This window comes from Oryctolagus cuniculus, chromosome 13 (genome assembly GCF_051225735.1).
Source record: "Oryctolagus cuniculus isolate XC-2025 breed Fujian yellow rabbit chromosome 13, ASM5122573v1, whole genome shotgun sequence".
Classification (NCBI taxonomy): Eukaryota; Metazoa; Chordata; class Mammalia; order Lagomorpha; family Leporidae; genus Oryctolagus; species Oryctolagus cuniculus.
The window spans coordinates 102,300,646-102,315,262 of NC_142879.1; the positions used below are offsets into that span (position 1 = coordinate 102,300,646).

Genomic DNA, 14,617 nt, shown 5'->3' on the forward strand with positions numbered 1-14,617 from the left:
TTCTGTAAGTAACAAAAAGCTTACAAACACATACAACGTCAAACATTAACGTATTAAACCTACAAAGCACAGAACCCTGAGAAAAGAGTGGACTCAAACATACAACTGTATTTTTTTATTTTCTTTTATTTTTTTTTATTTTTTGACAGGCAGAGTGGACAGTGAGAGAGAGAGACAGAGAGAAAGGTCTTCCTTTGCCGTTGGTTCACCCTCCAATGGCCGCCGCGGCCGGCACGTTGCGGCCGGCGCACCGCGCTGATCCGATGGCAGGAGCCAGGTGCTTCTCCTGGTCTCCCATGGGGTGCAGGGCCCAAGCACTTGGGCCATCCTCCACTGCACTCCCTGGCCACAGCAGAGAGCTGGCCTGGAAGAGGGGCAACCGGGACAGAATCCGGCACCCCAACCGGGACTAGAACCCGGGGTGCCGGCGCTGCAAGGCGGAGGATTAGCCTAGTGAGCCGCGGCACCGGCCCAAACATACAATTGTAGGCACTACTTCCCTCTTCTAAAAAACAAGCTACATTGAGGCTCAGTCATCTTGCCACAGCAAGACACACGTAGCTCTGTAGGGTTTACCAGCTAATCCTATCCCCCTCTTACCAAATACATACTAGGGAGAGACATCAGAAAATGGAAAGAAGAGGTGGGCATGAGAGGACATCTGCCCTGGACCAAGTTCTTTGCAGATCATCCACCTCCAGGCCCCTAGTGCTCAAGGGAGACTAGATTACCTACCCCTCTGAGTGTGGGGGACCATGAAGTAGATGATATAGCATTACAGTCTTATCTGATATGGACTCTTCCCAGTGACTCTAAAAATCCACCTGTGGTGCAAGCATCCCGTTGGGCACTGGCTCATGTTGCAGCTACTCTTTCCAACTGTCTGCTTATGGCCTGGGAAAGCAACGGAAAATAGCCCAAGTCCTTGGGTCCCTGCACTCATGTGAGAGCCAGGAAGAAGCTCCTCATTCCTGGCTTTGGATTAGCTCAGCTCCAGCCATTGCAGCTATTTGGGGATGAACCATGGATGGAAGATATATATATATTCATATACGTATATATATACACACACACACACATATATATATATATATATATATATATATATGGCAGGATTTCTTTATTGATTCATCAGTTGATGAGCATCTAGTTTGATTCCATATATTAGCCATTGTAAATTCAGAATTTATCTGAATTGGACCTGTATCTTGATGCCACTATTGTATAAGTCTGTATCCATCCATGCTAAAGGGTAAGAGAATCCATTTGGGAGTAAGGCAGGCTGATATGGGTCAGTTAATTATTTTACTACAGGTTCATAGGCCAATCAATCAACCCCTCAGCACTATAGTTGCCTAAATAGTAGGAAATAAACTACATTAACACATACATTGAAAACTGGTTGGACAATTATGACAAGCAACAAATGTTAAGTACACAATATCCATCCAGCCCAGAGGAGAATACATAATGCATTTCTTTGCTTTCCATTAGTTAACAAATGGTTTTAAAAATCATTAAACCCTACCTTTTTCTATATTCTTTAGAATGCTCATCATCTATTAAAGAAAAGTAAATACATTTTAAATTAAATCAATGATAGAATAATATAGAATGTTATAATATATAGTACATTGTTAAAAATTACAGCTTTGGAGCCAGGTGTTTGACACAGAAGTTATGATGCTTCTTAGATGCTCACATCATACTGGAGTGCCTGGGTTTGGGTCTCAGCTTTGCTTTCAAACTGAGCTCTCAGCGTACCCTGAGAGGCAGGAGGTTATGGCTTAAGTAATTGGGTCTTTGTGACCCATCTGAGTCCTGCTTTTGTCTGGCCCAGCCCCAGATATTGCCGGAATTTAGGGAGAAATTATCAGAGAAGGAAATAACACTCTCTACTGGCTATCTATAGCTCTGCATCTCCACATTTCACATAAACTGAAAATAAAAATTAAAAGAAAAGATGCTTTTGATCATACTTACAAGTTATAGCAGAGTGATTATTAACTACATCATTGATAGCCATTATGGAACCTTACTTCTGCTACTTTGAATTTATCAATGTAAAGTGAATAATACAATTAATTAAGATGATATGGAAAACATATGCTCTATACAAAGACTGTAATCCAACTGAGAGACAATTGTATCACTAATAGAATAAGTATAAAAGATTGTAGGGTCCCAGTGCTATGTCACAGCAGATAAAGTCACGGCCTACAGTGCTGGCCTCCCTCATGGTTTCCAGTCCAAGTCTTGGCTGCTGCTCCACTTCCAATCCAGCTTCCTGTTAACGGGTCTAGGAAATCAGCAATAGATGTCCCAAGTTCTTGGCCATGTAACCATGTGTGAGTAGCTGAGTTTGATTACCAACTCCATGTTCTGACTTCAGTTTGCTGCCTGTGCAAACTCACAGAGGCAGTGAGGCTCAAGTAATCAAGCTCCTCCCAAGCACGTGGAAGACCTAGATGGAGTTCCTGACTCCTGTCTATGGCTTCCATCCAAACAAGGCCATTGTGAGCATTTGGAGGACAAATTGGTAGATGGCAGCTTTGTTCTGTAAGTCTCCATGCCTCTCAGACACAGACATACACACACACACACACATATACAGATATGTATCTTTTTCTAAATTACACAAATGCCACAAAGAGATAAAGGGCCACAATTAGTGATTTTCTTCAAATAATAGTGCTTCAGATTATAAATATCCTACAATAAACCTCTAAAATTTCTAAATACTTGATTCCTAAGAAAGATTAAGAAAAACAGACATATAATTAATCATTGACTTATCTGTAACTGCTCTTCTGTGATCAACTACTTCTTATGTTTATATTTTTTTTCCTATGTTGGGACTAGCTGGAGAAGTTTTACCTGGATTTGTATTTACAATCTTCTCAAGTGCAGCATTTTCTTGAAACAACGAAATGAGTTGGTAATTTTGCCTATGTATAAGAATGAATAAAATTGTTTCAGTATTGATAAGGACAAATATCAAATGTATCAAATCCTTAGAATATTTCTGATAGTTCAAAGTTAGTACCAGAACTTACATTATGCCAACGCACTTCATAATTATATGTTCTACAATATAATTTTCTTAAACTTATTGTTAAGATGAAAAACAGTAAGGTGAAGAAGTCCTGAATTAAAGGTGGTATAACTCAATAAATTAACTAAAATTAGCAGGACATAATAAGGTATCATAAACTCAGAAGACTCAGCTCTGTAGCCAACAGGTATGGGCAAGTCACTTGTTTTAACCTCAAACTCTTCTAAAGAGTAAGGATTTTCCTATGTCTTCACTAGTAGTTATAGAGATTTAATGATTTAATGCGTTAATATATAAAATATATAAATGCTCAATGAAATCAAGCAATGGAATACTTTGTTCTTGAAATTTACTACTGAGGGCCGGCGCCGCGGCTCAATAGGCTAATCCTCCGCCTAGCGGCGCCGGCACACCGGGTTCTAGTCCCGGTCGGGGCGCCGGATTCTGTCCCGGTTGCCCCTCTTCCAGGCCAGCCCTCTGCTGTGGCCAGGGAGTGCAGTGGAGGATGGCCCAAGTGCTTGGGCCCTGCACCCCATGGGAGACCAGGAAAAGCACCTGGCTCCTGGCTCCTGCCATCGGATCAGCGCGGTGCGCCGGCCGCAGCGCGCCGGCCGCGGCGGCCATTGGAGGGTGAACCAACGGCAAAGGAAGACCTTTCTCTCTGTCTCTCTCTCTCACTGTCCACTCTGCCTGTCAAAAAAAAAAAAAAAAAAATTTACTACTGAAACTATTTTGGAATCCCAAAGAAAACCTGTAGTGTGTTTTTTCACTGTTCAGGCTACAGGAAATGTCATTAGTTTCTCATTCTGGCTATTAGTTACTCCATACAGCTGTAACCATAGATACCTCATCTACTTAACATATTGCAGCTACATGCATTTGTAAATATATCACTTCACTAAGTTAGGTAACATAATTGATGTGATCATTCACACTAAGGGTACAAAACTAAGAGCTGTCAAGTACTGGGGCAGACTATTACTATTCCTTTCAAGGATTCAAACTCTGAACCAGTTGATATTTGCTAGTATGATGCTTAACGTCCCTGTTCAACTCCACCTAACTTGGAAGATCAAACTGCACTTTATTACATGGTTTCTGAGAAGTTATGCATGGGGCTTAGCTCACTTAAATCCATATAACATACTTTAGATTCAGAGAATTCTCAAGAATGGCTTGTTGTGAGGCAGAATTTAAAACTACTTTGAAAATCTGATATAAAATGCACATAATTTAGATTTCCATCTTCACTATTACAGCAAACAAATCACCTTAGGTCCAACACATACTCTGGAGCACAGAAACATACATGGGACATTCCACAAACCAAGAACATATGTGCCCAGACTATAAAGAAGCCTTAGGGTACATATCTGGTGCAAAACATTAAATAAACTCTCATCTTTTCCTACATTATCTGAATTTGTCTGACAACAGAATGGTACCAAGTAGAAACTACTAGCAAAGTCAAGAACCTTATAAAGAACACGTCATGAAGGTTTAAGGCTAAGAAGTAGATGCCACCTGAGGTTCTCATAAATAGCCTATTTTTGGCTACATACATGCCAAAACCTAGGAAGCCAGAGTGGGGTGTTAATACTTTGTGGACAGTGACTGAGTATATAGGTATATGTCAGTCAACAAATAGACATTTTAATCTCAGGATATAAGTGCACATCACCACGAAGACTGGGGATCTGGATCAGTAAAAGAATCCTGGTAACAAAGGAAGCAATAAAAAATAAGAATTATTAGAACCCCATCTCTCTGATGAAGGAAGATTGCCTTGAGAACCTTATCTCTCTGATGAAGGAAGATTGCCTTGTCAGGCTTATGGAACTTCCTGGCTTCTTGTAAAACTCAAGAAAAAGAATTTAAGAGGCAGCTCCCAGGACAAAATATGAAATTTCCTGCTAATCTGGACACTGAAGGCCTAACCAACTAAGTAGAACTAGGAAGGTGTGACACTGTTTGGAGGGTCATGGCAGGGGTTGTATTTGAAATGATATGGATAATGTGGGCAGTCGCAGGGATAAAGACCTTTAAATCTCTGAGATAAAGAATTTGTACCCATCTGTACTTCTAACTAGCTGACCTTTCTCTTTGGTTTCTTTTTGTTTTAAAGATTTATTTTACTTGAAAGTCAGAGTTACACAGAGACAGGAGAAGCACTAGGAGGAGGAGGTGGGAGGGGGAGAGGGAGGAGGAGGAAGAGGGGGAGGGGGAGGGGGAGGGGAAGGAGGAGGAAGAGAGGGCTTCATCTGATAGTTCACTCCCCAGTTGGCTGCAATGGCCAGAGCTGCACCGATTTGAAGCCAGGATCCAGGAACTTCCTCTGGGATTCTCATGCGGGTGCAGGGGCCCAAGGACTTGGGCCATCTTCTACTGCTTTCCCAGGCCATAGCAGAGAACTGGATCAGAAGTGGAGCAGCCAGGAATCAAACTGGCGCCCATATGGGATGCCAACACTTCAGGTGGCAGCTTTACCCTCTACATCACAGCACCTGCCCCTCTGTTTAGTTTCTGACTGTTGAAGTAAAGGGACTCACTGCCATTCCAAACACTGTGAGAGCTAAGTCATCTGAAAACATGAAGTACTTACACCTCAACTTCATGTTGATTACAATGTTAGTGTAAACACTTACATATTACGTTTTTGAAGAGCATAATCCCTAGCAGAATGTCCAGCAATGTCTTCAGAAAGCACATCAACCCCTAGTTCAAGAAGCATGTGTACTATGTTTTCCGTACTATACCGTCCCGCAAACATGAGGGATGTTCTAAAATAACAGAAAGAGAACTTCATTAAAAACTTCAATGAGGCTACTCAAACAGCTGAGTGGCTCTATTTTACCAAGTTAATATCTTGCCTATGTATATGTGATCATTTACTTGTATTAATGGACATAAGCATCTTGGAATATCAAATGCTCATCTCCAGAAATTATCTCCAGGCTTAAAGAGAAAGAAACAAAATAAAGCCTCTTGTCTAACTGGGGTATTCCATAGAAGTTACTAATTTGAAGTCTTTAAGGGATAGTAACACCATTGAGATCACTTGTTTAAACCAGGCAGTTTTAAGTGAAGAATTCACTCTTACTTCCCCAGTTTTAAATATTAAATATATCCCAGTCAGGTAAGTAAAAGCTATCTGAAAGCATAAAGCTCTTATATTATATGGCAATAATAGTCACAGCAGTTTCAGTTAGCAATGGTGACAACCACGTGTCAGCTACTGAATTACATTTTATATATGACATTATATACAACTACATCTGAAAGACAGGATACATTACTATCCCACTTTCACTTCAGGTTCGATTTAATAGTTAATGTTCCCAAGGTTGCACACCCAACAGGTTGGACATCTGAGAATTAAGCCTTGTGTTATATGTCTTTTCTCTTTCTCATGTATTATTTGTCATCATCAAAGGAAAAGCTTATCTAAGTAAATACATTTCTTCCCTCTTCCCATACTAATTACAAATAAAATTATAAGGATCAGGCATTTAATCTTGGTATTATGACACCAATTAAGAAGTCCCCTTCCCATATCAGACTACCTGGTTTGACTCCCAGATTCATCTTCTATGTGTAGCCTCCTACTAATACAGACCCCGGAAGACATTAGTTATATTCAGCTTAGATAATTAGATTCCTGCAACTACATGAAAGTCTTTATTGCATTCTTAGCTCCAAGTTTCAATCTGGCCCAGCCTGAACTGTTGCAGGCATTTGAGCAGTGAAACTGAAGTGAGAGAGTTCTAATTCTCTCTCTGTGTGTTTCTCTAATCTCTCTCTCATAGAATTTTTTAAAAACCATGCTTTTAAAAATATCAAATATCAAAATAAAGCAGAATGAAAAAAACGATAAAATCATACTATCTGCTAATAACCACCTACAGTCGCTTAAGTATAACTTAACATCAATATACTTTGAAGAAAGAAATTAACAAAAAAAAAAGTCAGCAAAAAGACAAAATGATTTTCAATTCCTATTTATGTATACTACAGCATTTTTAAAAGTAGAGTATGTGGGCGCTAGATTCTGTCCCAGTTGCCCCTCTTCCAGGCCAGCTCTCTACTGTGGCCCAGGAGTGCAGTGGAGGATGGCCCAAGTGCTTGGGCCCTGCACCCCATGGGAGACCAGGAGAAGCACCTGGCTCCTGGCTTTGGATCAGCGCCTTGCACCTGTGGCCATTAGAGGGTGAACCAACGGCAAAGGAAGACCTTTCTCTCTGTCTCTCTCTCTCACTGTCCACTCTGCCTGTCAAAAAAAAAAAAAAAGTAGAGTACGTAGGAAAAAAAGATTTCTTTAAGATTATTTATTTATTTATTTGACAGAGTTGGACAGTGAGAAAGAGACAGAGAGAAAGGTCTTCCCTCCGTCGGTGGAAAAATTTTAAAAATATTACAGAATGTTTAAGAAGCTCAATAGTGATCCATATTTATTAAAACAGTAAAACTAAAATGAATAACCTTTCATTAATAACAGACTATACAACCAAAAATCAGATTACTATTAAAATATATCAGTCACTATCATAAGAGAATATGACCATTCCTATGTAGCTCCTTGTGTTGGCCAGTATGCATAATTGCTTTCCTACCAGATAGATTTTTATTGTTACTTTTCATTGTATCTCAATAATATACTAACATTTTATTTCATATTTCTGACTTGAATCACTTTATAACTGATAAACATCACTGAGTTTAAAATATAGAATGAAATAATTTACCTGTTTAGATTATCAACTGCAAAAACATCTGCATTCTGTAATATTAAAAATTTAACCATAGTTTCTTGGTTTTGTTGAATAGCCACTAACAGTGGTGTGAGGCCAGTCTGTAAAAAATGATTCACAATTCACATTATTACATATTTCTCAACAGAACTGAACATATTTCAGATGACAATGCAAACTCGGACATCAAATGTAGAAGGTAAATTAAAGGAGGCTCTTTCTTCCCACCCTGTGTTTCCACATGTACTGCACATTCCTCTTAAAACTCTCCTCTCCATTGCCTCATTGCATGGAACCCACTCATCACCAAGACTCACTCCAAACAATTGCATTCCAGGGTTCACTGCTTCCATCAAAACACTCACCATGGAATATTACAATTATTTGATTGCACACAATAAAAACACAAGGTCCTCTGGAAGGCAAGGGCTACATGTTTTACCTCTGTAGCCCTAAACCCTAAGACATAGTAGTTAATATTTCAAGCATTCTTATTCAACTGATGACCTAAATTATTGTCTCAAAAATAGTGTTTCTCAATACATATTTCCAAGAACATTTACTTTTGCACAAATTATATACTGTCCACCAACAGAAAAATGTCATGATCATCTGTTTGAGAAATATAACAAAGCCATGCATCCTGTGTTCCCCTAGGTGGGGAGAGAAGCAAACTGGAGGGTATCTGCCTTTTAAAAATAGGAAACCTTCTGTACAGCATACAACTCAGTAATCTGAGCTCAAGGATCCCTGATTGGAATCCTTCAGATAATCCTGACAGTCAGAGGTGTGCATCAGTCTCCCAAATTTTGTATTTTGAAACAATTTACAGAGGCAAACTACACACATCTCTGCACCATGTTCAGTCGATTCCTTTGAGTCTTTGTATCAGCTGGCAATGCATTTCCAAATGATTTTGTATAAAGCAGGTATTAACATGTAATATCTTCACTTTTCTTAGCATCACCTAATTCACAAAAAGAAAGACCAGGCCCACTATGTAGTCAACAGGGCACACCCAATATACTATTTTCCAACAGTTAAATAACCATCCATTTGTATTTAAATCTGACAGGTTTTAGTCAAATGGATATTTGAGATACAGGAATGTTGAAACTGAACTATTAAAAGAATGTCCATCCAAATATTCTTTTTTTTTTTTTTTTTTTGTTTTGTTTTGTTTTTTTGACAGGCAGAGTGGACAGTGAGAGAGAGAGAGACAGAGAGAAAGGTCTTCCTTTGCCGTTGGTTCACCCTCCAATGGCCGCCGCGGCCGGCGCGCTGCGGCCGGCGCACCGCGCTGATCCGATGGCAGGAGCCAGGAGCCAGGTGCTTTTCCTGGTCTCCCATGGGGTGCAGGGCCCAAGCACTTGGGCCATCCTCCACTGCACTCCCTGGCCACAGCAGAGGGCTGGCCTGGAAGAGGGGCAACCGGGACAGAATCCGGCGCCCCGACCGGGACTAGAACCCGGTGTGCCGGCGCCGCTAGGCGGAGGATTAGCCTAGTGAGCCGCAGCGTCGGCTCATCCAAATATTCTTAACACTACCATGGCTTTCAATTTTAAGTCTGCCATAGTGATTATGTGTCAGCGCTCCATGAATTCAACACAACAAGATTTGATTGTGTATCCTAAAGCTTCAATGAGGAAAAAGGTTCATAATTTGCTATAATTCTAACCATAAAGCCCTGCTTGCAATATACATTTCTTTGTAAAACTATCCGTAAGTGTTATTCTGTAGGCTGAGAATTATTAGTATTATCTCTTTGAATTTATAACTACAAAGGAAAAGAAAGACAGATAAAATCAGAGGTTAGTATTGTTCGAATGTAGCATCCATCAAACTCTAACTCTTCTCAAGATTCTTAATAGTTTTTGAGACCTAAGAACTTACACATTACAATTAACAGTTTGGTGGTTCTTAACAAGGGTTTTGTCAGACTCTCAGAGATAGGTTTTTAAGTATACATGTAAAGACGTAGTAAGATTTACTGAAATAAAATACTCTTGGAGAGACTAACTAGACTTGTAAGTTTTTCCAGGTCATTCTGATATACAACTCCAGCCGAGAACTGGTGCAGCAGACAACCACCACTTCCATCTCTCCTCTCACACACATCATTTGGAGACTTGACCAAAACGAGGAATGAGTAAGAGACACACACACTGAACATCCCATTTCATTTTTCTTGAGTAGGAATAAATCAACTAACAGTAAACTCAAAGTCCAACTTAGATTTATTTGTAGGATCCTTTTCTTCTACTTTCCCACAAAGACATTCTCTATTTGAGAGCTGAGTTTAGACACTTTTCCTCAGCAGCTCTTCCTACCATAATAAAATGTCAATCATTTGTTCTTCCCTCTTGTTTTCTACATTCATCACCACCTAGTCACTCCAAATATGGTTCCCCAAAGCAAACTTACAACTTATTAATGATATTAATGAAAGTACAAGTTATTATACTTTCAATCAAAGAATACTTGGTCTACACAAAACTCAACAAAAACAAATCAAAAATCCCATCTCCGTATTTTCCCTCAATTACCTAATTTACAAATGTTTCATTCTTCTATCCTTTTCTCTTGCAAAGTTTCCCAGTTAACCCTTGACACTCTAAGGTAACTTTTATATAAATAAACTTATTTAGGAAATGGACAGCAACAGCCATATTTCTGTTTACTACAACATGCTTTCTTCTTGAGTTTTAAGCAAAAGCCTTTGTCAAGACAAAATTGGACTTCTCCTGTTTTTGCACCGCTTAGAAAAAAGTAACTGGGAAAATATCCTTGAAAATATGTCTGACCTTTAACAAATTCAGTGCTTTCATAAATACTGGCCATAAATGCCTCTCAGTCTGTCCTTTCCAGTATTTCTGCAATGGTATCAATATTTAAACTTAAATCTGGGACAGTTTTCATAAAATATCTTCATTCGATGCAGCTGGTACTCCCAAATATGAGAAACTGCTTCTATACATGTCAATCTTTTAAAAATGTATTTCCAATAGTCTAAACATTAAGCTAGATGATCCATACCTTATTTTTCTTTTCGATATCTGCATTGCTGGAAAGCAGCTTTTCGGCCATTCTTATATTTTCTCCGTAGGCCACATAGTGGAGAGCAGTGTTGCCAATTTCATCCTCAATATTTGGATCAGCCCCATGATCCAGTAAGAGTGTAGCACAGTTCTCAGCGGGACACTGTACAGCCTGCCAGTAATACACCAATCATAAATTGTAACTTCTAGGAATTCAGAGAAAAACTCCCCATCCCAATGGTTTCACCAGTTAGTCATATATAAATAAGATAAATTCATTTTTATTCTAAGTATATAAACCAAGCCCTTCCTATACTGGAATGGTTGAGCACTAAATACCTTTATCAGCGGTGTTGCAGCCCTTTTATCTTGCGGATCAAGTAGACATCTTTGGCTTATGAGGAAAGCTACCACGTCTTGGTGGCCTTTTGCACAGGCCCAGTGCAGAGCGGTCCTATAGGAAATTAGATTGCACAATCACAAAACAGGCCATTTCTCATATAATCGTAAGAATAAAATAGCATATTCCCCTGCCCTCAAAACAAATACTTTTCTGATGAACAAAGAACTTTATCATCTCTTCTTGTCACTAAACTAATGAAAGAGAAGCCTATTAAAGAAAAATAACATGATCATTACATTAACCACAGCTTGGTTAAATCCTATTTTAAGTTATGACTAGGACTTTGAGTATCTCAATTTCCTGATTAAAAGAATGGGGAGAAAAAGAGTAGTTGTCTCAGTTTACCATTGTGATGCTTCAATGAAAATCTATGTAAAATATTTAGAACGGTTGCTGACACAACTAACAGCTCAGTAATTGTCAGACGCAGTCATTACTAATACCACGACTTAAAAACAGCATTTTAATTGAGTAAGATAATATAATTATCCTGACTTTCCATATATCCTTGAAGCATTAGAGAAAATATTATAATTCACTGACTCTGAATATGCTCAATGCCTCTCACTTTATCATTTCTCACATTGAAGTGCTGCTTATACTAATACCACGACTTAAAAACAGCATTTTAATTGAGTAAGATAATATAATTATCCTGACTTTCCATATATCCTTGAAGCATTAGAGAAAATATTATAATTCACTGACTCTGAATATGCTCAATGCCTCTCACTTTATCATTTCTCACATTGAAGTGCTGCTTATCATAATTCATTACTTTTCCCACTGTAATTGGCAGCATTTAAAAATTTAGCATCTATTGAGATAATTCAATGGTTCTATGGTTTTGTTCTTTGATTTCTTAAGGTGATGTAGCAGATTTATTAATCTGTATATGTCAAAATGTCTGTGTACATCAGGGATAAATCCCATTTCATCTGGGTGAAGGATTTTATTAGATGTGTTGTTGGATTCCATTAGCTAGAATTTGTTAAGGATTTTTATCTGTGTTAATCAGTGACACTGGTCTATAGCTGTCTTTCTTGGTTGTTAACTTTTTATCCTGGTTTTGGAATAAAGTGATATAGACATTTGGACCAATGGAAGAGATTAGAGAGCTTAGAAATTCATCTATGCATCTACCATCAACTGATCTTTGACAAATGTGCTACAATCACTCCCTGGGGAAAGGACAGTCTCTTCATCAACTGGTGCTGCGGAAATTCGATCTCTGCATGCAGAAGTAGGAAACAAGATCCATACTTTTTAGCTTTCACAAAAAAAAAAAAACTCAGTGGTTCAGGGATCTAAACCTAGGACTCAGAACCATACAATGATTAGAAAAAAGCATAGGGGAAACACCGTAATTCATTGGCATAGTCAGGGACTTCTTGGATTAGACATCAGAAGCACAGGGAATAAAGGCAAAAAAAGACAAATGGAGTTAAATCAAGATAAGAAGCTTCTCCACAGTGAAGAAAACACTCAACAAAGTAAAGAGGCAATCAACCGAGTGGGAGAAAACACTGCAAACTATACATTGGATAAAGGAATAACATCCAAAATACACATGAAGTTCAAGAAACTCAACAACAACAAAACAGAAAATACAGTTAAGAAGTGGGCAGAAGATTTAACAGACATTTTTCAAAGCATGAAATACAAATGGACAACAAACACATGAAAAAATGCTCAGGATCACTAGGCATCAGGGAAATGCCAATGAATTCCACACTCACCCTAGTTAGAATTGTGTTCATCCAAAAATCAAAAAACATAAAGAATGCTCGTGAGAGTGTGGGGAAAAGGTACCCGAATACACTGTTGATGGGAACGTAAATTAGCATAACTATTATGGAAGAGAGTAGGAAAAAAAATTTAAAAATAGATCTGTGATATGACCCAGCTATTCCACTCCAAAGAATTTACCCAAAGGAAGTAAAGTAAGCATATGTAAGAGTTATCTGTAACCCAATGTTTATAGTAGCTCAACTCACAATAGCTAAGATATGGAATCAACCCAGATGTACATAAACTGATGACCGCATAATGTGTGCTATGTAACCATGATGGAATACTATTTAATCATAAAAAATGAAACCCTGTCTTTCACAACAATTTGCAATTGGAGATCATTAAGCGTAGGGAAATACACCAGTCCCAACAAGCAACTAAAACATTTTCCTGGATTTGTGGTAACTAACATACAGAGTACAAAATACGCAGATGAGTGAAATCGACATTTTCAGATTTGATTGCATATAGCCCTTATCTATACTCCTGAGAAAACATTGTTTTTCCACTTACTACTTATTGAATTCTTTATTTAGTGGAAGGTTAAGCTTGTGATTACAAAGTAAAGTGAAACTTGGTCATTGTAAAAATTAAAAGAAAAATAAGAAAGTAGGAGAGAGGGTGGGATTCAGGCAAGGAGGGAGGATAGGGTGGGAAGTACCATTATGTTCTTCACATTGTATATATGAAATACATGAAGTGTGTTATCTTTATATAAAGCGTTTTCATAAAACTGAAAAAATGGCTCATTGATACCTATTGATTACACAATCCATGGTTCCTAACAATAAGTGCAAAATAGCTTATAAAAACACATTTATGGCAACTCCAGCCATATGATTGGCATTAAATATTAGTTTCTGAAAGTTCTATAGTTTGGAAGAGACAGCTAACATTACAAACATGTTTAAAAACAAAGTAATTCTTTAATCTCAATAATATTAAAAATTTAACTAGAGTGTCTACATCCAATCATTCTGGAAATGACAAGATAAAGAAAATTTCACAAGAATTCAAATACCTATAAGTAACAATTTTAATCACATTTTGTTGGCTAACACAGTCCACAATTTGTGTGTATGTATAAACAAACACTTTTCTCACTTGTTATACAGACTGCCTACATATTTGTATTTCCACATGCATCTGTGGGACACTCCACCTTTAATGGTCACCTATCAAAGCAATCTATCAATGCGCCATAATTTATAGGTCCATTATGTAGGTTCTTTTTAACATATGCCCATTTTAAGCGCTAATAAGAGAAACAAATGGCATGCCTACTTCTGAAAGTTATTTTAAAAGAATGAAATTGGGCTGGCGCCGCGGCTCACTAGGCTAATCCTCCGCCTTGCGGCGCCGGCACACCGGGTTCTAGTCCCGGTCGGGGCGCCGGATCCTGTCCCGGTTGCCCCTCTTCCAGGCCAGCCCTCTGCTGTGGCCAGGGAGTGCAGTGGAGGATGGCCCAGGTGCTTGGGCCCTGCACCCCATGGGAGACCAGGAAAAGCACCTGGCTCCTGGCTCCTGCCATCGGATCAGCGCGGTGCGCCGGCCGCAGCGCGCCGGCCGCGGCGGCCAT

At 38.8% G+C, this 14,617-nt stretch overlaps 1 protein-coding gene across 1 annotated transcript in view; it reads right to left on the reverse strand.

Moving 5' to 3' along the window:
- The window catches only part of LOC103352168 (uncharacterized), an 82,930-nt gene that overhangs the window by 58,630 nt on the left and 9,683 nt on the right, over positions 1-14,617 (reverse strand). The window contains exons 3-8 of the mRNA XM_089311279.1: positions 11,181-11,295; positions 10,840-11,013; positions 7,798-7,904; positions 5,701-5,835; positions 2,878-2,948; positions 1,529-1,559 (exon numbers count right to left, since the gene is read on the reverse strand). Coding sequence (XP_089167405.1) covers positions 1,529-1,559; positions 2,878-2,948; positions 5,701-5,835; positions 7,798-7,904; positions 10,840-11,013; positions 11,181-11,295 — 633 coding nt within the window. The remainder of the gene's footprint in view (positions 1-1,528; positions 1,560-2,877; positions 2,949-5,700; positions 5,836-7,797; positions 7,905-10,839; positions 11,014-11,180; positions 11,296-14,617) is intronic.